This window comes from Pangasianodon hypophthalmus, chromosome 29, assembly GCF_027358585.1.
Source record: "Pangasianodon hypophthalmus isolate fPanHyp1 chromosome 29, fPanHyp1.pri, whole genome shotgun sequence".
Lineage (NCBI taxonomy): Eukaryota > Metazoa > Chordata > Actinopteri > Siluriformes > Pangasiidae > Pangasianodon > Pangasianodon hypophthalmus.
Window position 1 is genome coordinate 469,777 of NC_069738.1, and position 25,890 is coordinate 495,666.

Sequence of the window (25,890 nt, forward strand, 5' to 3'; positions counted from 1 at the left end):
GGTTCTCCGCCAGAGGAACACCAAGAAATTTGGAGCCACCGATGTTCAGCAGAGAGTGGTCATTCTATGCTCTCCTGAAGTCAACAACCATCTCTTTAGTTTTGTCCACGTTCAGAGACAGGTTGTTGGTTCCGCACCAGTCCGTTAGCCGCTGCACCTCCTCTGTATGCTGACTCGTCGTTCTTGCTGATGAGACCCACCACGGTCGTGTCATCGGCGAACTTGATGATGTGATTCGAGCTGTGCATTGCTACACAGTCGTGAGTCAGCAGGGTGAACAGCAGTGGACTGAGCACACAGCCCTGTGGGGCCCCAGTGCACAGTGTGATGGTGTTGGAGATGCTGTTCCTGATCCCGTTCTACTTGTTAGACACTGGTTCTCAAAGGTTACTGGCTACAGATGGTCTCTTAATGCTAATGCTAAGACAAATATAGGCAATCTGGATATATTTGGTCAAATCAATGGCAAAAAATTAGCAGGCACAGAGACACATTGCACAACACAAAAATACTTTCAATCATGCAAACTTGAGAGCAAAAGAAAGTACCTCATGCAAGCAAATTTGCAACCCAAGAGCAAAATGTCATAATTTTCAAGAAAAAAATGATAGGGTGAGGGGAGTGCATGGATGGGTATAGTTTATTTTCCCCTCATTCCTCGAGAGGACTTGTTTGCTCATGTGAGTCAAGTTGATTTTTGGCACTTTGATAGTGAGGAAGAAGCAGAAACTGGTTTATATCTTCTATGATTAGCCACTTTCTCAACAAACCCCACCCCCTTCGTGTCACAGATTTAATATACATCATATTAATGAATTAATAATATACTCTATATGACCTAAAGTATGTTGACACTGGACCATTAGACCCATATGTTGTTTTTTTCCCAAACTGTTTCCACAAAGTTGGAAGCACACAATTGTATAGAATGTGTTTGTAAATTGTAGCATTACAATTTCCCTTCACTGGACCCCCAGGTAGGTGAATCCGGGGCTTCAGGTGTAGGAGTAAGGCCTGGGCCGGTGTGCTGGCATTGCAGAGAGCCTGGGCATTTCCAGGACCAGTGCCACGTGATGGAGGTGGGGGCGTTGGTCCAGATCCCTGACGCAACATAAGCTGCCCCCAATTGAGCCAGGACGTACCACATACCGGTGAGTGTTCAAGGTGGTACATACTACACATTGGTGGATTCAGGCTGTAACCAGACCTCAATTCACCAATGTGTGGTTCAAGCTGAGGCACTGGGAAAGGCATGTTTGGTGAAGGTGAGGTGTGTGCACGGGGATATTCATGAATATCTGCTAGTGCTGGTCATCATTCAATTTCGGGGGCAAATATATAGAGTGGAGGCAGTGGTTAGGCCCCATCTCACCCATCCACTAATCCTGGTAACAAATTGGCTGGGGTTTCGAGCATTAGCGAGAGAAATGTTTGGGTCCTGCGGTAGTGAAAAATGGTGTGGGATGTGCGCAGCATTGGCTGGGTGCTCAGACCGTCAAAGTCAGCTCCACGTTTGGGAGACATCGAGTGTGGGAGGAGCTTCACTCCTCCCTTTTGGTGGGGATTTCTCTCTGGGATTTCCCCTTGAATCAAATTCAGCCTAATGTTGCACTCTCCCACCCCTATTTTTTGATTATTAAGGATAGGTTATATCAAGTGGCACAGAACACTCAAACACAAGAGGAAACAACCCAATTGGTGGGTTGGGACCCAATTTCCGAAGAGCCGTCAGGAATTATTGTTCCAGGCGGCTCACCATAATCCAATGGTGGGGCACTTAGGACAGGATAAAACACTGAACCGTCTCATGGTCCTCTTCTATTGGCTGGGCATTCATGGTGATGTTCGCAGGTGGTGCACAGCATGTCACAAATGTCAGCTAGTGAATCCATCGGCCACCCCAAAGTGCCGTTGCAGCCACTTCCATTAATAGAGGTCCCTGTTATTTGCAGAGCGAGAGGTCCCACAAGCCTCAACAGGGTTTTCCCCATTTGAGTTATTGTATGGGCAGAAGCCTCACGGCATGCTCGGTGTCATTCAGGAAAAATGGAGGAGAGACCTTAACAGTAAAAACAAAACTCAATACATTCTTGACCTGAGAGCAAAACTCCACATCTTAAGCCACATAACACAGGAGAATTTGCTACAGGGGCAAGAACGTCAATCCCCGCTGTATAACAGGGGTACTTGGCTACAAGAGTTCGCACCGGGAGATAAAGTGCTCATTTTCCTACCCACATCAAGCTCTAAATTACTCGCCAAGTGTCTAGGGCCCTTTGAGGTCACCCGACGGGGACATCGACTATGAGGTAAGGTGAACGGATAGAGGCAGGGCACAGCAGGTGTACCACCTTAACCATGGAGGGAGGTGGTTCCTGTGGCTTTGACGACAGTTGTTACAGAGTGGGAGGAGCTAAACGTAAAACCATCCACCCCGGTCCCTTATGGAGACCACCTCTCTCCGTTTCAAATCAAGGACATTGCTAAATTGCAGGCGGAGTTTTCTGATGTGTTCTCACCTCTACCCGGTCGCACTAATCTCATAGACCACCACATAGAGACAACCCCAGGGGTGGTGGTATGCAGCCACCCCTGTCGTTTGCCCGAACACAAAAAAAAAATGTGGTTCAGGATGAACCCAAGACTATACTCGACATGGGAGTAATCGAGTCCTTTAGTGACTGGAGCAGCCCAGAGGTTTTGGTGCCCAAAGCTGATGGGACTGTCCACTTTTGTGTGGACTTTAGAAAAGTCAACTCGGTGTCTAAATTGACACATTGTAATATGTGTCAACAGTAATAATTGACAGCAGCACATGCAGCACCTGAGGGCTGTTCTGAGATCGTTAAGGCAGGCGGGACTCATGGGGAACCCACGGAAGTGTGCAAGGGTGAGTCGAAGTACTGTATCTGGGCTTCCACTTGGGCAGGTGCATCCCCAAATAGATAAGACAACAGTGATTGCGGCCTGCCTGAGACCCAAGACCAAAAAGGAGGTGAGACCAGGGGCTAGTTGGCTATTATCGATGGTTTGTGCCTAATTATTTGGATCTCACCAGCCCGCTGGCTGATCTCACTAAAAAGGGGGCACCAGATCCCCTGGGTCCAGTGGGCAGAGTCATGCCGGCAGGCATTCACTCATGTAAAAGCTGGACTCTGGACTCTCTCCTGACTTCTCTCTACCTTTCATTTTAGTGAAGTGAAGTGACGTGTGGCCAAGTATGGTGACCCATACTCGGAATTTGTGCTCTGCATTTAACCCATCCAAGTGCACACACACAGTAGTGAACACACACACACACCGTGAACACACACCCGGAGCAGTGGGCAGCCTTTTTTTGCTGCGGTTTGGTGCCTTGCTCTAGGGTCTCACCTCAGTTGTGGTATTGAGGGTGGAAGAGAGGGCTGGTCATTCACTCCCCCCACCTACAATCCCTGCCGGACCTGAGACTCGAACCCATGACCTTCGGGTTGCAAGGCCGACTCTCTAACCATTAGGCCACGACTGCCTCAAGGGTCTCACCTAACCTAGGGTTGGGGGCCGTGTTGTCCCAAGTGGCAGAGAAGAGCCCCATTACATTAGCCCTGTACATCAGCCACAAGCTCTTCGTGTGAGAGACAAAGTACAGTATGAAAGAGAAGGAATGTCTGTACATCAAGTGGGAGGTCCTCACCCTCTGATACTATCTGTTGGAATGGGCCTTCACCCTCTGTTCAGACCATGATCCGCTCCAGTGGCTCCACCGCATGAAGGATGCCAACACGTGGATCACTCGCTGGTATCTGGCAATTCAGCTGTTTAAGTTCGAGGTGGTCCACAGGCCGGGGCCACAGATAGCTGTGGTAGATTTAATCTCTCAAGGGGGGGTATGAGTCAGCAGCAGGCCGGAGAAAGCGAGTGGTAACTTGGGATTGTGTCATTACTGCTGAGTTGATTCTTAATATGGGAATCAACAATGAAAATTGGGTGGCTCCTTAACTGCCATCTATACATTCTGACTACTATCTGAGCTTTGTTTTAATGGACTTATAGTTTTAAATTTTTACAAATAATGTATTACTGATGTTGTTCTCTGAGGTGAGCCATCACACTATAAATGTTTGTAATGGGCAGGAGGAGCGTGGATACATGTGTAAACTTATTATTTTATTAGGGCAAATTCAAAAATTGGAATTTAAGTTTTAAGTGGAATTTAATTTAAGACAGACATGGGCCTAAAAGAGGAAACATGGTTAAACTGTCTAATTATAGCTTTGTCACTCTAATTATAACTTATGATTACTATGATATGGTATGTGGTTACTATGGTTTAACCATACAGTAATTGTATGTTTGAAAAAGTATAGTTTTATTTTTATGCATTCTTGATCAATTGCAGTGTGTGTGTGTGTGTGTGTGTGCCCTTTCTGTCTCATCTTTCACTACTCATAATAGAAGGTGCAGGTTTACTGCAGGTTGCTCCCTTGTTTTTGGTGAACTGAAATGCAATCATTTTTTATTGACACAAATTTATTTTATGAAGCTGTACTAGATTAAAATATTCTCCCAAGGTTTCTTGGCTCCTCTTTGAATTGAGTTCCACATTAGAATGTTCTCATACATGTAAGCCCAGTTTTTTGTACTTAGTGTTTCTCACAGTAGGCATTGCAGGAACATCACAGTGCATTTGCAACTAACCCTTTTGAATAAGATTTAAGTACAAAGTAAAATAGAATTATTTAGTAAATTATATTTATAATAAATATTTATATAAAATTAAATATAATGTTGGCAGAACAAGTACTTACTCTTTGTGTCTTGGTTTTTCTCTTTTGGTAACACTGTTGCAGCATCTATGAAATTAAGTAATAAACAAAAGAAAACATTAGTAAATATGCATTGCCATTTATCACTCTCAAGTTGAGGTATCACAATGTAATAACTCCAAATTGTAATAAATTCAAATTCTTTTTAGTTTTTAGTGTTTTTTTTTTCTTTAAAATTAAAAACTATACTTGTGCTCCATGCACTTGTATAAGTGATTATTAAATAAACACTCCTCTCTCACAGAAAATTATACATTGCAGGTAAAGGTAAAATGATAAATATTCATAGTTGATTTTTGAAGTGAAAGAAGTAAAGAAACCTCTGAAGCTAACTATTTTGTAAAAATTACAAATTTCTGCAAATGTTAATGCATAGTTACTTTGAACTTATCACAAAAAATTAAAATTGTAATTTTGGCCTATGCAAATGTTTTGTAGGCAGCTAAGAGTCTTTCTGTTCTTGTTTAATGAATTTTTAACCACTCTTCCTTGGAGAATGCTTTTATTTCTGAGATATTCTTGGGCCATCTTACATGTTTAATGTCTAACAGAATAAAAATTTAGAGAATTTATTATGCTCTAGAATTGTTATGCTGCAATCCATTGTACATGGAATTGGGTTAAACCTGTCCTCCAATAAAATGGTCAATCAATTCAGAATTCCAGTTGGGAACTCAGGCAACATCCACTTGGCCTGCGTTTTCTGACATCACAACAATATGGCAGCACACAGTCAGTGGTAAACAGAATTTCCTTTGCATTATTTTCTACTTAAAACTTGATTCTTCCTGATATGTAGTTCTTCTGTTGTGAAAAGCGGTTTTAACTGCTTGGGAAGTTTAGATTTGTAATATAATTTCATTGATTTTAGTCAAAATTTACTAACACATGTCATGTACATGTTAAGTCATTACAGCAAAAAAAAAAAACACACAGGAAGTTGGTTACAATTCAGTTGGAGATGCTAGTCACAATAGCATATAGTCAGTTTTTACTAATTACCCATTAGTCAAGAATGATACAAAACTTTAGTCAGGACAGCAAATAAACTTAATGAGTTATTAGTTGCAACTCATTATAAATTTGAAATAAAATTCTATAAACTACGTGTGCATTTGCTCCGTGTTGAACAGCACGAGAGACACTGAATTCCTGTATAGTGCAGTCGCCCTGATAAATGGCATGCTGTTTCATTTTGTTAATTTAAATCTCCTTTCATGTTTTGTGAGTAGTGACATTCACAGCTTTTTCTGTTTGGCAGCACGGAAAGGACAACCCAGGCTATTACGATTCATATAGGATATAAATTAGGCAAAAAAGAAATGTTACAAATTACAACACAATTTATTCTGGTCGATCTTAAAGCTGCTGACACCAAGTTTTTCCACAGACAATTTAAATTGTCCAACTTGATAGTCATCTCAATACATGAAGTCTATCGGTTATTCTCAATACTATCGCCCATGATCTCAAGCCTAGTTGAACTACATACGTAATATACTACATATTGAACATACGTAATTTCTTCAGCCAGAAATAAATCATATGGATCTTATTTATATGTTTATCAAATTCAGGGACTAGACATACAAATATGTCCTTGCTCTGGGCAGCCATGTTTTTCCAAGCCAAAGCACTGGAACACTTTTAGATCGAAACTCTGGAAAATTGACCTGGAACTTTCTGAGGTCAGAGTACAATGGATTCAGCATTATTCCTAATGGCAATTCTTGACCTGCATTACAAGGCCTTATAATTTCATTATAGGCTAACTGTTACGTTCTGGGGTATGTCCGCGTGTTTTTTGTGTTTTGTTCTCTCCCCCTTTTCTCTCGCCCTCCCTCTCTTTCTCTCTCTCTCTGCAGCGGTCGCCTCATTGGATAACGTTCCTGTCTGTCTCAATTAACCCCGCTGATGTCATCGGCCGTGACATCCAATCAACCTCTGACCCCGCCTATTAAAACCCGCTGCCATTCATTCAAGAGAGGTCGTTGTTGTCCTGGTTGTGTAAAACTAAAACCCTGTTGTACCTCCGTTTGTTCTGTGTTGAGTTACGCTGCCTTACTGTGTTTGTCCTTGTATGTCAATTGTTCCATGTTTCCCCGCTTTGTGCTAGTCACGTGTTTGTATGGTTAATTTGTTGTTTGTTACCCTAGTTGTGACTTTGTTAGTGTTGGGGAAAAGGGGACAGGTAAGTACGTCACGTGACATACATGGTGCAGCACGCAGGAGGTCCGTTTGTATTAGACACACTAGGTTAGGAGCGAGCACCACCCTCTGTACTTTTGGTTTGGCTAGATAGTGTAGGTAGTTAGAGCGTCCTGGACGCTGAAGATTTATTTTCGATCTTTTGTTGTAGTTAGGTTAGAGGGTTTAGAAATAGGTAGACTTATTTTGGTTTTGTTCATTTCTTTGCTTTGGTGCCGCTCGCGTCCCTTTTTCCCCTTTGGTGTCCTGTTCTGTGTTACTGTAAATAGTTTGTAAATATTACCACTCTCACCCGGCACTACACACTTCACTACTTGTATATAGATAAATAAATCACTTGGATTGTTTTGCACTACTGGTTCCTGGTCCTTGACTATCCACACACTACTCATATTTTTAATAATAAAATAAGTGTTATTCCCCACATACCCCTAGACTAATTGGGGTTGTAACACTAACTAACTAATTACGTTCTAAGAAACTCTTGCACAGTACACAATTGCTATTATATATATATATTTTTAAGGCAACCAAATATAAAATAATTTTGTATTAATATTTGCAGAATATATGTATATGTATGTGTGTGTATACATACATATATATATATATATATATATATATATATATATATATATATATATATATATGAACACTTACTAGTTTTTATAACATTTCAGTTTACATTTAATTGGTTTGTCTTGATTTTATCTTCAGGAACACCTTTAGTTATTTTCTGTCCTCTAAAAATCTTATAAGAATTCTCATTAGTCTCACCGTCTACTGTTATCACAATGGAGTAGTTTATGGCTTGATCACTGAAGGAATTCAGGATGAATCGCAGTAGGTTTCTGTCCTCCTCTGTAAAGTCATGAGGCTGCACCACAAGTAAAAATACATGAGGCCCAGGTCCAGAATTTGAAACAAACTCTTTTACTCTCTGATTCAGATCCTCCTGAGAGAGTTGTGGGTCAAATAAATGAGCTGCACTGATTATGCTGATGTCTCTTCCCTCCACATGTCCTCTGACACTCTCACAGTGAGGTTCTACTGAATGTGGAGGATCTTCAGTCTCAAACGCTGATCTGCCGAGGATGAAGTTTCCCACATTGCGGGTCTGTGAGAGACTTTTCCCCAACAGAATTATCCTCAGCTCTGACACTGTGGAAAATATAAGGAAATATAAGGAAAGAATACATAATCTACAGAACAATAAACCATCACACAGGTATACCAGTGAGAAATGTGATTTTCCTCTATGAACATGATGCATAACACTGATACATATTTTACTGTGAAACAAGGGTAATTATCTTAGACAAATGAGCTTCAGATTTGTTCTTCTGTTTAAAAACGTGGTTCATTTGTTATCAGTTTGAAGACCAGGCAGTGAACAGTAGAGGCCATCTCAAACCCATGTAGTAAGCCAGCATGGCATGCAAAAAAAAATTGCCAGTGGCGGTTCTGTGGTAAGGCTCTGGGCTACTGATCAGAAGGTTGTGACTTCAAGTACCACCACTTTCAAGCTGCCACAGATGAGCAAGACCCTTAACGATCTCTGCACCAGCAGTGGTATTGTTATCATGGCTGACCCTGTCCCCAACATCCTAACCTGGGATGTAGGCAGACGACTGCCTTTGTGTGAGACACACAGCCACAGTTTCAGTGATACCAGCAAGGAAAACATGAACTGAGATTTTCAAATTAGGTATGACTTGGTAAAGCAACAAATCCAAAGGATTGGTGTAAATCATTCTCCAAGTTGTATAGAACGTGTGGTACAACATTTTTTCCCATTTCCCCACTCAAATTTAAGTTACTACATGAAAAGAAAAGACTTTGGTTTCCTCTTATCCTGTCATATACAGCCTCTTAATAAATGTTTATAGAGAAATTATGATTAAATAAATTATTAACTAAATAATTTATGAATAAAACTAAGCTTGAAATGAAGTAGCAGACATCATGTATGTTTCTGGAGAGTGTTTGTACCAAGTACAGTTAACTTAGGCTGCTAATTTGCTAGATAGCTAATATGAAGAATGGCACATAACATGTTAATCAAATAATTTTCACACTGATAAGTGCATGATTTAAGTTGTGTTTAACTAATTAGAAGAATATATAGATTACATGGGTGTATAGTGGTGGTAGCTGGTACAGTTATCTCCTGCTGCTAACAATGCTAACATGAAGCCTTACGTGTAATATACAGCAAATAACCAATTTTCACACCTTTTCCCACTTTCTTTAACTATTAGAATATATTTTAATTACATTTTAAACAAAAGCAAACCATATACTGTTGCAAGAGATGTCCGTGAACCCTTTGGAATTACCAGCGTTTTTGCACTGATTCCTCATAAAATTTGTCACAATTATAGACAAACACAATCTGACTAAATTAAAAACACAAATACAGTAGTAGTTTTCAGGTCTATATCGAGCATATTGAGTAATCATTCACAGTGCAGGCTGGAAAACATAAGTGCACCTCTGTGCTAACAACTTCTCCAAAAGCTAATTGGAATCAGATGTTTCAATTAAGGAGATGAGCATGGAAGTGTGGGTTGTACAGGTGCTTTACCCTTTAAATAAAGTCTGGTTACTGACAAATCTGTTCTTCTCAAGAACAACTGATTAGTGTGAACCATGCCTCAATCCCATCAACTTTCACAGGACCTTAGAAGATGCATTATAGAGATGCACAAAGCTGGAAAAGGCTACAAAAGCGTTTCTAAACACCTGGGTGTTCATTAATCCATGATAAGACAAACTGTCTACAAACAGAGGAAATTCAGGACTGTTGCTACTTTCCAGAAAGAAGTGAAAAATAACTCAAGAGTAATAGCAAAGGACCTGCAGAAAACTCTACAAACTGCAAAAGTCTTTGTTCATGTGCTGACTTTCAGAAAAACACTAAACAAGAATGATGTTAATGAAAGGACACTACAGAGGAAACCACTGCTATGTTTGGAGGAAAAAAGTCACTACACCAACACCAAAACTTCATCCCAACTGTGAAGCATGGTGTAGGGGGCATCAGGGTTTGGAGCTGCTTTGCTGCCTCTGGGCCTGGGCACATACAACAATGAATTCAAAGTTGTATCAAGACATTTTACAGGAAAATGTCAGGGCAACAGTCCATGACCTCAAGCTTAAAAAAGTTTGGGTGATGCAACAAGACAATGACCCAAAGCACACATGTAAATCAACTAAAGAATGGTTGAAAAAGAAGAAAATCCATTTTTTGGAATGACCGAGTCCTGACCTTTACCTAATTGAGATGCTGTGGCATGGCCTGAAGAGGGCTGTTCAATCAAGGCAGCCCAAAAATACTGATGAGCTGAAGCAGTTTTGTTTGGGGATTTGGTCCAAAATGCCTCCTCATCATGGTGCCAGTCTTATTAACAGCTACAGGTGCAGGTTTTTGCTGCTAAAGGAGGATCTACAAGTTACTAAATTCAAGAGTTCACTTCCTTTTTCCAGCCTGCACTGTGAATGATTCCACAATGTGCTCAATAAAGGCTTGAAAAGTTCTACATCCATTTTTTTTGTAATTAGTTCAGTCAGATTGTGTTTGTCTATACTTATGACATACTTTAGATGAAGTTCAGATCACTTGTTATGAATAACCAATGCAAAAACCCTGGTAACTCCATGAAGTTCACAAACTTTTTCTTGCAACTGTACTGTAGTAAATTGTGTTCTGTAGGCTGTACATTCTGGTTACTACCCTTTCTCTTTGGAAGTAAAGATGCTGGATGGACAGAACAAACCCACAAGCAACAGTGCAACAGCACTCGCTCCACATCTCCCACAATATGTTATTTTCATAAAACCAGACTTTTTTTCCAGAAGATTCTTGCTTCTGTCCGGCATTTAACTCAAACTTTCTTTGTTGCCAATGTTTGCTTTTTTTATTATTTAAGTCAAGTGAGTTTTTATTGTCATTCCTCTATATAGATTGTATACATTGGAACGAAATGCCATTTCTTCAGGACCATGGTGCAACATAGAACAGCACGGAAGACTACATAAAGTGCAAATACACAACAGTGTCAGACGAGTGCAAGATAATAAATACACAGGACAATAGATATACAGAACATGGGCTATAAACTGTAAACTATTGTAGCAGCACAAGTGTAGCAGCAAAAAAGGAGTTCCATAATATAAAAGTGTCTGATGCAGTTTTGTAAAGTGTTGTGTGCAGTGTTACTGAGTCATACTGGGTTAGGTGTTTGACTAAGCCAGGTGACTGTTGGGAGGCAGCAAGGTGTTGAGTACTCTGACTGCCTCAGGGAAGAAACTGGCCTTCTTGTCTAGGCAGGTGGTGTTGAGAGTCCAGGAGAGGTCCTCAGTCATTTGCACACCAAGAAACTTGGAGCTTTTGACTCGCTCCACAGTTGTTCCATTGACGTATAGTGGTGAGTGGTCCACTTGGGTCCTCCTGAAGTCGACAATCATCTCTTTAGTCTTATCAACATTAAGAGATAGATTGTTGTCTCTGCACCATTCTGTGAGCTGGTTCACCTCCTCTCTGTTCGCTGACTCATCATTGTTGTTGATGAGGCCCACAGCTGTAGTGTCATCAGCAAACTTGATGTGATGAGAACTGAACCTTGCAGCACAGTCATTAATTAGTAGTGTGAGCAGCAGTGGGGGTGCCGGTGTTCAGTGTGGTGGTGATAGAGGTGGTGTTGCCGATCCTGACAGACTGGGGTCTCCCAGTCAGAAAGTCCAGGATGCAGTTGCAGAGGAAGGTGGTCAGACCCAGAGCTCAGCTTTGTTATCAGTTGTTATGGGACGATTGTGTTGAATGCTGAACTGAAGTCTATGAACAGCATCTTTACATAGTTGTCCTTTTTGTGCCTCGCACACAGTTTCCCTCTCTCCTGGCCAGCGGGATCAGGCCATACCGCGGTCCCAGGGCCTGGTTCGCGTAGCAGTCCAAGGTCATGAAGCTCTTCCGACAGTCCATCGTTTATTCCTCCTGAGCTTTGTTCTCCAATGCCCAGCAAAAGTTGGCAATGATAGACATGGTCACCAGGGCTTCCAATGTACATCTCTTTGAAAAGTTTCCCAATTGTTGTAGGCTACACGTAACACGCACCATATCTGTGGACCCAACGTGGCCGCTGCATGCTACTGTGTTGCCACTTTGATCGCGCAGTAACTTTGATCGACAGCAAACCGAGGCCATCCATTTCCGATCTGCAAAAATCATAACTAGAAAGCTACAAGTGGTCAACATTGAGCTTGCTCAGTGTGTTGAGTATAGAGATCCTGACCCGTTCTGCTCTCTGGATCTGCGTGATCCATCCTGATGCCCTCTGGTTGGAGTGCTCATCGGTTAGAGATTGGTCGGTGCTTCTGGAGGCAGCCCCACATGGAAGGCGTGAAAATCATTGGGATTGCTGGGGATGGTGCCGCTTGGGGATCGTGGAGATGTCTTTGAACTGTGGTTCATATGGGCAGTTGTACTGTGGTGGCTTGGGATTGTGATTGCAGTGGTGGCCTTGGGGCTGCGGTTGCCTCGAGGAGTTTTGCCCTCATGTCTCCATCAGTGGACAGTGGATAGGTTCAACAAAACAAACTTCATGTGACAACTGTAATCAATTTAATTCAAATATAACCCTAGATTCTTATTTAATACTGTAGCAAAATTACCTAGGATTAAGACCACACTAGACATGCACACAATCGTTATATAGCAGTGATGACTTCGTGAATTTTTTCAATGACAAAGCTGAAAAATTTAAAATATCAGGCAAAAAATTCAGACTAGAAATTTAAAGCCAGACAATTGGATAACTAACCCAGTTATCAAGCCCCTGATTAAAAAAACCTGACCTCGACCCCTGTCAGCTGTCCAACTGTTGGCCACTATATCAAATCTCCCCTTTATCTCCAAGGTCCTAGAAAAGGTTGTAGCACAGCAGCTATGCTCATACTTACATAGGAATAACATTCATGAAATGTATCAGTCAGGATTTAGGCCTCATCATAGCACAGAGACAGCGCTGGTTAAAGTGGTAAATGACTTACTACTGGCCTCTGATCAGGGTTGTGTCTCCTTGCTTGTGCTGCTTGACCTTAGTGCAGCTTTTGATACCATTGATCATGCTATTCATCTTGATAGACTAGAAAATGTAGTAGGCATTAAGGGAACAGCCCTTTCCTGGCTCAGGTCTTATTTGACTGATCGTTATCAGTTTGTAAACGTAAATGGTGACTTCTCTATGCATAGTAAGGTAAGGTTTGGTGCTCCACAAGGCTCTGTTTTAGGCCCACTGCTCTTTTCTTTATATATGCTACCTCTGGGCAAAATTATCCGTAAACATGGTATTAGCTTCCACTGTTATGCTGATGATACACAGTTGTATGTTTCAGCAAAGCCAGATGACAGACATCAGCTTAATAAAGTTGAGGAATGTGTAAAAGACATTAGACACTGGATGCTTATTAACTTTCTCTTACTTAATTCTGACAAGAAGAAGTACTTGTACTAGGACCACATGCAGTTAGAAGTAAGCTTTCTGTTTCATCATGTGCAGAAGACCTTGGTGTGATAATTGACTCCAATCTTTCATTCAAAGGTCATGTATATAATATTACTAGGATACACTATATGGTCAAAATTGTAATGCCTTGCTGTCTGGATGTTCCAGTAGGTGCATATACAAGCTCTAGTTAGTCCAGAATGTAGCAGCCAGAGTTCTTAGTAGAACCAGAAAATATGACCACATCACCCCTATCTTATCCACACTGCACTGGCTCCCAATCAAATTTCACATTTCACTCGCCCTCCCTAAGACTACAAAAGGTGCCCTAGAAAGACCTCCTGTATAGTTCCAGTGCCAAAAAAGGACACCCCAGCACTCAAAGACTACAAATCCATTGCACTCACTTCAGAGATCATGAAGACCTTTGAGAGGTTAGTCCTGAAACAGCTCAGCCCACAGGTCATGGTACATCAGGATGCCTACAGTTTGCCTACCAGGCATATTTCAGCATGTATGATGCTTATCTGGAGCCCCTCACAGAATGGTTCTATCGCCTTTCCTCTTTATGTTATATACAACAACAACAGTTCATTCTTCCTGCAGAAGTTCTCTTATGACTCCTCTATTGTGGGGTATATTCACAATGGAGATGAATCAGAGTAGGGAAGGGGAGGAGGTAGAGATAGTGCAGTCCCACAGGTACCTTGAGGTCTACCTGAACTGCAGATTGGACTGGAAAGACAACACCAAAGCATTTTACATGAATCTCTTCAGCATGCTCTTCTTTCTAAGAAAACTCAGGTCCTTCACTGTGTGTAGCAGAGTACTAGGGCTGTTCTTTCTTCACACAGATGTTCAAAAGATCACGGGAGCAGTGTGAAATACCCTCCTGCTACAAATGGTCTACAATAATCCCTTTCCCAAAAAACAGAAGATCACAGGGCTAAATGACAGACTGGTCACTGTCTGTGATCATAAAGTCCTTTGAGAGATTAGTGTTGAACCACCTGAAGGACATTACTAGATCTCCCTCAGTTTGTCTACTCACGCTAACAGTTCAGTGGATGATGCACTCAATTATCGGGGAATTCTACTAACGAGTGTTCTGTGTTGCAATGAGCTTTGGCAAAGATAAAAAGGAAAAAGAGAGAGAGCTAACCAGCACAGAGCCGTGTGTGTGGGCGAAGGAAAATAAAACTGCTGAAAAGTGAAAGTAAAAGATGGAGAATAAAGTGCCTCTTGAGTTGTTCCCAAGCTTGCCTCCTGCTTCCTCATGTTCACCCAAACATGGGGAGATTGTTACAGTGAAGTACATTCTTCCTCTGTAGTGCTCCTCTAAAGTCTGTGGCTGGTGGTCCTCTGTTGCTGATGTGGAGCAGTACTTAAACTTTGCTGGTCTTTTTTGCCATCTTGCTTGCCCTGGAATCACTTCAGGCACATTGATCGCTCCTGTCTCTGATTGAATGGTAGCATTGTGATATATTTCTTTGAATTGCTCTTCAGTCCTCAGTTTGTTCATTCTGCAAATAACACCATTTACAACAGTGTATGCTGCTGCCAAGTCCAGGTCTTGCTGTTGAAGAGCATCTGAAGCAACTCCTGTTTCCATGAGTGCTGGAGTTGTTATCTGCAAGCAACGTAATGTAATGTTTTTCAACTATGTAAAAAGTGTATGCTTGACTTTGCACTCCACTAATGCAAGGTATTAGTAATGAGGATGCAATGATGGCAATGAACAAATAATGTCTTTTCATTTTGCTTTTGTATTCTGGACTGTAGTCCTTTGTAATGGCCACGGATGTCCTCAACTTTCAGCTGGTTCGCCTACAGTAAATTTATTAATAAGTTTTCAAGCTCTTCTCCTGTTTTTGACTGAACACCACAGAGCTGAATGAAGCTTTTATGGTCATGTCATGTACACCGCACCACAAAGCATGCCTGTGCAATATGTGATACATCAGTAGTCTCATCAAGTAAAACAGAGAATATTGATGCTTCCCTCACTTCCTTCTGGATAACCTGTTTCACATAAATAGCAATTGCTCTAATTAGGTCGTTTTGTATTCTGTTGAGAGGAGAGACACCTGTGTTTTTTTTATGTGACACTTGTTTCCCTGATGTTCTCAAGATGAAGCATAAGGACACTGTCATATTGGCAAATAAATTCTCCAAGCTCTAAGAAATTTCCTTTGTTCGAACTTGAGAGGCTTTCATCATCACCTCTGAAGGCCATGCCTTGTTTTGCTAAGTACAATGTAATACCAATCAATTGGGAGATAATCTCCCTGTTGTTTTGCCTTTCTCTTTCTTTGGCTGCCTACATTTCACAGTCAGCCTTTCCCAAACCTCTATCCGATACCTTTCTTTTAAAGGCATTCCACTGAATCATGCCTAGCATGTGTGACTCTGTCCTGCCGTGCTCCTTCATTTTCCCTTTAACCTGTCCTGCTCTTATACTTTTCACCATTCATGAAAGCCTGCAGCTGAAACAGTACATTGCGTCATTCTCAGGAGAAAACTCTAACCAGTGGTGTTCTTCAGACAACAAACCTTTTAGAATCATATTGTAAATAGTTAGGCTTAATGCTCAATTCAATTAATGTTGTTGTAATAACTCTTTCATTCAAGGAATTCCATGTCTATCTATCTTCTTATCACAGTCTTGGTAGCATGTCCCTTTCTAGTCAGCCAGTATAACCCTCTCACCTGTACCTGTTGGATTTGGCTTCTGATGCTCAGTGGGCTCTCCCTCACTGTCTGAGCCTGACTCTGCCTCACCTTGAATGTAAATATTAGAAATTTCATTTACTGTTATGCAGAATATATATCTGTATTATGCTAAGATACAACTCATTTAGAACATTTATAATACATAGGTTTTTTAATTCTGTATACTAGTATTAGTATTGTTTTCATAAAATATTCTAAATATGCTATATGTTATAGATTACTACCAACTAAAACAAATGACTATAATGGGAAATATACTTTCCAGGAGTTACAGTGTGGCAAACTGTTTGTTAAATATTCTATATAATGATTTACCTGCTGGCTTGCTGGAGCTTTGAATCCAGCTCTGCGATGTTGCACTGCCTTGAGCAGCTTCCCTTCGGGCTTCTTTTGCATGCATTTTCTACAAAGTATACCAACAACAGTGAATTTGGTGTTATTTACATTAGATCAGATCAGTTCCACTAATTTGATTAGACAAGCAGAATTCCAAGAATGCTGATATTTTGTACAACTGTTAGCACTATTAGAACAGGGTTTTCAACCTTTGGGGCACGCCCCCTTGGGGGTTTGCAAGCACCAGTTAAGGGGGCACGAGATTCTGAGGCACGCACTCGCGTGAATGAAGAAGATTGACACACCTGTGAATGTAAAGCTCTGATTGCTAGCAAATCTTTTGTTATCTACTAGGGGGGATCTGCCTAGTCCCCCAGCTACACTATTGAGCTGATCTTTACGTATTCTTGTTGGCTGCGATGGTTACAACAGCGTTGGCAGTGATTGAGTGTTTGAGCAGTAAATAACACCAAAAAAAAAAAATGGACCAGTTGCTTGCAAAAATTAAGAATCACCCCACTGATGACAATGAACCCTCCATGTCAGTGGGGCTTTCCACACAGAAGAGGATAGCCAAAGGCCAAAGGGCTGGGTGCATAAAAACAACGGAAGTATGATGAACCGTACATAAAATACGGATTCACATGCATCACAATAAATAACGAAGCATGTGTGTTGTATATTCTGAGGTACTTGCAAATGACAGTTTGAAACTTGTGAAACTGATAAGACACTTGCAAACCAATCACCCAACTTTCAAAGATAAGCCAGTTGATTTTTTTAGCCATAGAAAATCAGGCTTAACAAACCAAAAACGATGACATACTGACAGTCAAAGCACTTACTGCTTCATATGAGGTGGCATATTTAGTTGCCAAAGCGAAAAAGCCTCACACAATTGCAGAGAACCTCATTCGTCCAGCAGCAATGGCCAACTGTAGAACTATGTTTGTGGATAAGTTTGCAAGTGACATTGAACAAATTTTCCTATCATATAACACCATGAGCCACCATATCACTGCACTGACATGGCAACCGATGTCAAATGTCAACTAATTGAGACAATAAGGGTCTGGAATTTTTTTCCCATTGCAATTAGTTGAGTCAGATATCTCAAACTCCTCCCAACTGCTTGTATTTGTCCTCTACAGCTATGAGAGAAAATTGCTTGAGGATCTGTTATTTTGCTCAGCACTGGATAAAACATGCACAGGGAGAGATATTTTTGATAAACTGATGGCAAACTGAATAAACTGGGTCTGTCTTGGGACAATTGTGTCAGTGTGTGCACAAATGGAGCAGGAGCCATGGTAGGGAAACATAAAGGGCCCACAGCATTGGTTCATGATGACAGCAACTACAGACAGCAACACAAATCATAAGTTTTATCAAGACTCATCCTATAAAATTAAGACTATTTTCCCTGTTGTGCAGAGAAATGGGGTCAGAATAGGAATTGTTACTCTTGCACATGGAGGTAAGGTGGCTCTCCACAGGGAACATACTGCAGCGAATATTTTCATTGCGTGAAGAACTACTAATTTTTCTGTTTGACTGTTCATCTGCCTTTGCTATTTATTTGACTGACCAAAAGTGGCTCGCAAATGAAACATTATTGTATGACATTTTTAATAGACTTTTTACTCTTAATTCATCTTTGCAGGGACCGAATTCAAACCTGCTAACAATGTCTGATAAAATCATAGGGTTTGTGAAGAAATTGGAGCAATGGAGAGGGCAGGTTTATGGGGAAATGTAGACAAGTTCCCAACCTTGGATGAATTTCTCACAGAAATTGGGCTTAACTAGAATGTTACAAAAAATGAAATCACTCTCCATCTGCATGCTCTGTCTGCACATTTCATGAAGTATTTTCCTGAGCAGCAGAGTTGGAACCAGTGCAGCTGGGTTTGTAACCTATTCATTGAAAGAGCAGGGAATCACCTGTCATCAGATCAACAGGATGCCCTGCTAGACCTTTCAAGTGACTGCACTGTTTGACTCAACCACACTTTGAAGGCACTGTTTGACTCAACCACACTTTCAGAATTTGGGCTGTCACTGAAGGCAGAGTATACTGAACTTGATGTACTTTTGCCCATCACCTCAACTTGGCTCTGCGAATCGACATTTTTCTATACAATGCTTTTATGTAAGCAAGTATCAGGTCTTGAACCACGAATTGGCATGATGTGCTCGGAGTAAGCTTTTTATATATTTCATGTGTCAATATATGTTATAGGCACTATATGCATACTAAGTAGTATGTCAGCTGTGAACAGGAGCAAAAACAAAACAGTACCAGCAATGCAAGAACAAACTACCAAATTACTAATTCTGTGGATCAGTCATAGACTGAAATGTGGATTGTAACGCAAAACTAATACCTACCTGTGGATGGAGCGAACTTCTGTCGTCACCAGTGAGTGGACACAGAGAGGAAGGAGAGGCTGGGGAGGAAATGGCAACCACAGAGCAGATCTTTAGCACAGTGAATGACAATAATAATAATAATAATAATAATAATAATAAAGACTTTTACCCATAATATTATCATAATGAAATTTTCTTTCGAAATATTATGACTTTATCGTCGTAATCTTTATTTTATTTTATTTTAAACAGTGGTCCTAAATGCCGTCGTAGACTTCATTCCCAGATTTTAATCATTTTAACCTGTTTCAGTGAAAACACTAAAAACTCTGTTTATTAAACGAGGAGTTTGTTCTCCTTGGTTTCTGTTTATAAAATATTGTGCGCAGCTTTTACATGCTTAGCGGTAAGAATAAGATCGAGTTCACGATTGAGGAAAAAAACATTAACATTAAAGAAGATTGGCATTTATGAACAAAAAGCGAATTTGCTCAGCAAGGTTTAAAAATGGCCATAAATACGGAAGGTTGAAATAAAAAAGATTTAGAAAGAAAAGATTTATCCAGGGTCAGTAACGGAAGTAGCAGGTTATAAATCAAATCAAAATTTATTTATAGAGCACTTCTTTAAAACAACAATTGTTTACCAAAGTGCTGTACAAGCATAATCAAGATAACACAAATTTTACACATTAAAAAAAGAACAGACATTAAATATAGATACATAAAACAGCTCTCATACTGAGTTAAATGCTAGAGTATAAAAATAAGTTTTAAGACTGGATTTAAAAACAGCAAGTGTTTGGGCCTGCTTAACATATAGAGGCAAGTTATTCCAAAGTTTTGGGACTGTGACAGCAAAAGCCCGGTCACTCCTGCTTTTTAGCCTTGTTCGAGGTGCAACCAAGAGTAAATGGTCAGCAGACCTAAATGCTCTCGATGGATCATGCGGCTGCTTTAAATCAGAAAGGTAACTTGGTGCCAATCCCTGTAATGACTTATAAACTAAAACTAAAACCTTAAAATCAATTCTAAAATGAACAGGAAGCCAATGAAGAGTTGCCAGTACGGGTGTAATTTGTTCGTGTTTGTGCGTCCCTGTTAACAGACGGGCAGCGGCATTTTGTACCCTCTGTGAACGTTTGAGGGAGGCCTGATCGATACCTACATACAGACCATTACAATAGTCAAGACGGGTCGAGATAAAAGCATGTATGACCCTTTCAAAATCATTAAAAGACAAAAAAGACTTGACTTTGGATAATTGCCTCAACTGGAAAAAACTAGATAATTACTAGGTAATTACTGATTTAATTTGTTTTATCCAATTTAAAATCACTATCCATTATAACACCCAGGTTTTTAACATTTGGCTTTACATATGGTTTTATAACACTCAAATCTAGATCTGGGGGGTAACTGGTGTTACCAGGTCTAAATATCATGACTTCTGTTTTTTCTTCATTGAACTTTAAAAAATTTGAGGTCATCCAGGCCCTAACCTCCTCAAGACAGTCCAACAATGGTGTTAAAGAGTTTGCATCATGTCGTTTCAAAGGGAGATAGAGTTGTGTATCATCTGCATAGCAATGAAACGAGATGCCGTATTTCCTAAAAATGAACCCTAATGGAAGTAGATATAATGAAAATAAAACAGGTCCAAGAATGGAACCCTGAGGGACACCACACGAGAAAGATGCAGATGATGACACAAAATCCCCAAGGCGGACTGAAAAACTTCTGTCAGACAAATAAGATCTAAACCACTCCAACGCAGTCCCCCTAACTCCACAATGTCTACAATGTCAAATGCAGCCGTAAGATCCAGGAGCATGAGGACAGCATAATCACCTGAGTCAGTGGCTAGTAACAGGTCATTAAAAACTTTCATCAGGGCCGTTTCTGTGCTGTGGAGTGATTTAAAACCAGAATGAAACACTTCCTGCAAACCATGTTGACTTAAAAATGATTGCAATTGTGTAAAAACAACCTTCTCTAATATTTTAGAAAGGAACGGAAGTTTTGAGATAGGCCTAAAATTATCAAGAATCGAGGTATCCAAATTTGGCTTCTTAATCAATGGTTCCACTATTGCATGTTTAAAATTTAGAGGTACAACTCCTGAGGCAAGGCTACTATTTATGATTTCCTGAATTTTAGGTCCAAGGGTTTCAAAAACATTATTTAAAAAATGAGAAGGAATGATATCTAAGCAACAGATAGATGATTTCTTTTTAGCTACAATGTCTCGCAAAAAAGAAAGAGACACAGGCTCAAACTGGTTAAAAACAGCAGAGCACATAGTGGTGATAGATGAATCAACATAAGGAGATGAAATGTGTGCTCTGACAACAGCAATCTTGTCAACAAAAAAATGTAAAAAGTTTTCACACATCTCAAAAGAGAACTCCAAACAAGTTGATTGAGGAGCATTCAAAGCAGCATTGATAGTACTGAAAAGAACACGAGGCTTGTGCGAGTTGTTAGAGATAATATTTGAGAAGTACTTAGACTTTTCAGTTTTAACAGTCTTTTGATATTTGTGCAAACTTTCCTTTAAAATGTCAGAAGATACCTGTAGCCTATCTTTTTTCCAATTGTGTTCAGCTCTCCTACACTCATGCCTTACAGCACGAGTGGTGTCATTCAGCCATGGTTCAACTTTTGGTTTAGCACGAGTGATCATAAATGGAGCGACTATATCTAGAATGTTTTGGCATATAAAATTAAATAGTAGAGTTAACTCCTCAGTATTTAAACAAGAAAAGGACATTGAATAATCCTCATCGATACATTTAAAAGCATCAGAGAACAGTTCAACAGTTGAAGGACTAAACTAACGACAACAATGAGCTGGGACATTTGGTTTAGGATTACAAGAAAGATAAATTTCAAATAAAACAGGCATGTGGTCAGAGAAGGTAGCATCACATACCTCAATATTACAAACAGGTAAACCATATGACAAAACCAGATCTAATGTATGTCCATGCTCATGTGTGGGGCTATTCACAAACTGTACCAAATTAAAAGTCAGTAAGATCTAAAAAAATCTTTAGCCAATGGCTTAGAGGGACAACAAATGTGGATATTAAAATCTCCAACTATTAAGACCCGATCATATTTTGGCATAATTCCAGCCAAAAAAATCAGAAAAGTCATCGATAAAGTCTTTACTGTATTTGGGTGGACGATAAATCAGAGCACACAGCACGGGATGAACCCGATCCAACTCAGAAACATTGAGCTCAAAGCTGGAGAAACAATAAGACGACAAATGCCGGCAGTTAAAATGTTTTTTTAAGAAAGTAACAACTCCTCCTCCTCGTCCAGTAGATCTCGGAGAGCTCAAATATGTGCAATCCAGTGGTAAAACCTCTGAAAAAGAGCTTGACTCACCAGCACTCGTCCAGTCACAAACAGTAAATCCAAGCTATTGGAAGTGAAAAAGTCATTTAAGATGAAAGTTTTGTTGGCTAGCGATCTAGCAGACGAAGACGAAGTGAACGAGAGCGGGGAAACTGAAACTTCTCAACCGAACCGCCCACCGGTACCAACCAGGTATACACAGATTCCAAGGAACGGTGAGAAACAAAGCAGTTGTGACCCGCATCATATTTCGCCAAAAGACCACGGAGATCAGCGTAGGGGAATCGTACTACATGAGCCTTGATTTTTACCAGCAGGCCGCCGCGTTTACCCCGTCGTCTCTGTCGCTTTCTACGAAGAGATGGATACGGCGTTCGACAGAGGTAATCCACGTAGAAATGGAGGAGGGGGCAAAGTTTTCTGTCTACCCAAATCGTGGATAACTTTATTTTCCATGATAGATCTAATGTTGAGAAGTGCTTGGCGATCATACACCAGTAGAGAGTCTGCATTTTTTTAAAACAGTCGATAAAAACAACACAAGCGCAAATAAAACTGAAAGCAGCAGACGTCCGGTGTTGTGCCGAAAAAAGCATCCCTGCCGCGAAATGCACCCCCTGTCGCGGGAACGCGCATTTGGAGATAGATGCCTCACAACGGAAAGAAAAGGAATAACAGCCGCCGTTATCATTATCGTTCGCATTTGTTCTCATTAAAGTCCAGATATAATTAGTAAGTATGGTGGAATATTGTTTAGCAAGTGTGTAGCAACAGAGTGAGGACTAGGCCTGCTGGCTTAAAATACACTAGATGTTCTCAGCGTGTCAAACAGGCCAAACACACTGGCGCCATCTTGAACCTTATAAGGTTCCATACAGTCAGAGCAGTTAGTTAACAGTCACCAGTATTACTGAAACAGCTCCTAATTTACTACCACATGATTAATGCACTGTTCAAGCTAAAGACTAGAACATTCCTGCATCCACAGTTTTATTATTCTACTATTTATTTCAGAATTCAGTGCCATCACAAGGAGTGAAATAAAATGATGTAGATTTTTTAAAAAGATAAAGCAGTAAAATCATACCTGAGCACTGAAGGATCTGGGTTTGCAGGAGATTCTGGAAAGCACTAAGCCGTTATTTATAGGGCATGGGGCGAAGCTTCCTAGAAATCACATGATTATCAGGAAGTTCTGCAAATCGAAAGTACCAACCGTTAGTTATTGGTCACGTGGGAGGAAGGGGGGCGGTGGATTTGGGGGGTCAATGAGCAGGAAATTCCCAGCAGCAGTGTATTTTAATTTATAACTAATATATTTAATAGTAATCATATGAGTGCTGCAGTTTTCTATCTATAATTTTTTGAGCTTCAGGGTACAACATACCATTATTATTATTATTATTATTATTATTATTATTATATAAGAAATTGAATGTTTATGATTCCATGTAGCAGTTAACAGTAAATGCCTTCATCAGTCAGAGGTTAGTAGGCTAACATTGTGTAGACATTGTGTAAATGCCACACTGTTCATGGACAGTTCACCACTGTGAAGCGTTCCTGTGACAAAGGTCCTGGTTTCATATCGTTTGCCAGGAGTTTCTTGCCTGTGACTGTGTTTAAATTATACTGTTTTTTCTTTCTCATCAATAATTTTGCGCTATTGTTTTCATACGTTATATTTTTAATTTTCTCTTCTGCCGCATTTTCATTTTCTCGAAGATCGCTTTTGTTTTTTGTCTAAAGACAGCGAGCGGAGGCCATCCACACTGGATCTGTCTAACATCATCTCCACACATCTTCAACTGAGGTACGTTAAACAACATGTCTAACATTCAGCTTGTTCAGTGTGTTGAGTGCAGGATGTTTAGTCACTCTTCCTCCGTCGTTAGTATTAACTTTATTTGTGATAAATGCATGTTAGTTAGCTCTCTGACGGAGAAGATTGCAGCATTAGAGGTGCGCATCCAGTCTCTAGAGAGGGTTAGTGAGAGTGAGAGCAGCGTAGTTTCTGTAGGGGAAAGTCTGGATGCCTTAGGCGGAGTTAGTAATCCTCCAACTCCGGCATTAGAGCCCTCACAGCGGGGCGAATGGGTGACGACTCGGCGGCATAATCGCAAAGCCAAAGCTAACGCTAAGGCTCGCCCACAGGAGCACCACTCCTCTCCGCTTCACGTGTCCAACAGGTTTGCTCTCCTCAGTGACGCACCCGCTGAGAAACCTGAAAGAGCTCTGGTTATAGGTGACTCTATCTTGCGGCACGTGAAATTAGCTAGGCCTTTAGTGGCACCAGCAGCTTTAGTTAGGTGTATACAGGCTTGAATTTCAAGGTTTTATAAAAATATAACCATATCATTTTTGTTATCCTTTACTAAATATAAAAAGTTACTTTAATAATGTTTTGTGAGTTTTCTCTTTTTATTGTGTTACCAGTGTCTCAGTGTCTGCAGGAATGGCCTGAAGAAACATATAAAAGCTATCAGTGTGATTAATGTGTTTTGGAAATCTGTTAGTTACCTTTTGTTTGGACAATCAAATTTGGATCCTCTAGTTTCACCAATAATGGTCACAGAAGTACCTCTTTCTGGGGTTTTTGTGTGGAAAATTAGGAATATCCAATGTTCTCCAACACTGAACAAGACTTAGAAATGTTTGCAAGAGACATTCAGAGGTAAACCAGTGATGCCTTTATAAATGTATTATCACTGGAAACTGAATTGATCCAAGATGGCGGCGCGGCAGTAGCACGCAGCGGCCGCTCCAGATACAAAATGGTGCTTTTTTCTTCTTTAGGCCGACTTTTTAATGGCACATGGACATCGGAGCTACCGGTGTTCGTGTATACCACCGCCAGACACTTCTAAACTTCAGATACAACAATACAGCCACTTTGCAGGATGATCTGCTGGAGAAGCTACGCGATCTCTGCTTGCTGCGGGGACCAGGCCTCCAGCCCTCGGCGTCGCCTGATGCCGGTGGCCGGGGGAGGGGACGTCGCAAGCGGTGCACGGGAAAGCAGAAGCGCGGCAAGAGGGCGGGGGTTCGTGCTAGGCTAAAAACAAACCTAGCCGGCTGGCTCTCCTGTCCATCCTGCTCTCCAATGTCTGCTCCCTGGACAATAAACTGGACTACATCCGACTCCAGCAAACTACATGGCGTGAGTTCAGAGACTGCTGCGTCCTTGTTTTCACGGAGACGTGGCTCAGCGACAGAGTTCCGGACGCCGCCATTCAGCTAGATGGGCTAGCCTCGTTTCGAGCCGACAGAAACACAGCTCTGTGTGGTAAGGCTCGTGGCGGCGGCTTGTGTGTTTACATCAACACGGAATGGTGCAAGAACTTGGTGCTAGTTTCTAGTTACTGCTCGTCGCTGGTGGAGTTTGTGACTGTTAGATGTAGACCTTTTTATTTACCACGGGAATTCACTACCGTCCTCATAATCGGTGTATACATTCCCCCCAGTGCTAACGCTAATGCTAAGGAGGCGCTCTCTCTGTGTACTGTATGGGGCTATTAGCGAGCTGCAGAACTCAAACCCCGACAGACTGTTTATTGTTGC

General features: G+C 40.9%; 1 protein-coding gene across 4 annotated transcripts in view; it reads right to left on the reverse strand.

Annotated features, from left to right (window-relative positions):
- LOC113525088 (interferon-induced very large GTPase 1) overlaps nt 1-23,551 on the reverse strand; it is a 35,888-nt gene extending 12,337 nt beyond the window's left edge. The window contains exons 1-6 of one of the 4 annotated variants that reach the window (XM_026911531.3): nt 23,417-23,551; nt 18,980-19,038; nt 16,568-16,655; nt 16,235-16,300; nt 7,791-8,174; nt 4,788-4,832 (exon numbers count right to left, since the gene is read on the reverse strand). In XM_026911531.3, the coding sequence (XP_026767332.3) occupies nt 4,788-4,832; nt 7,791-8,174; nt 16,235-16,300; nt 16,568-16,652 (580 nt within the window). In that variant the 5' untranslated portion in view covers nt 16,653-16,655; nt 18,980-19,038; nt 23,417-23,551. Of the gene's footprint in view, nt 1-4,787; nt 4,833-7,790; nt 8,175-16,228; nt 16,301-16,567; nt 16,656-18,979; nt 19,039-22,359; nt 23,166-23,416 lie in introns of those variants that run through there. The other 3 variants (XM_026911529.3, XM_026911530.3, XM_026911532.3) reach the window with 3 other exon arrangements.
- Nucleotides 23,552-25,890: the final 2,339 nt, after the last annotated feature.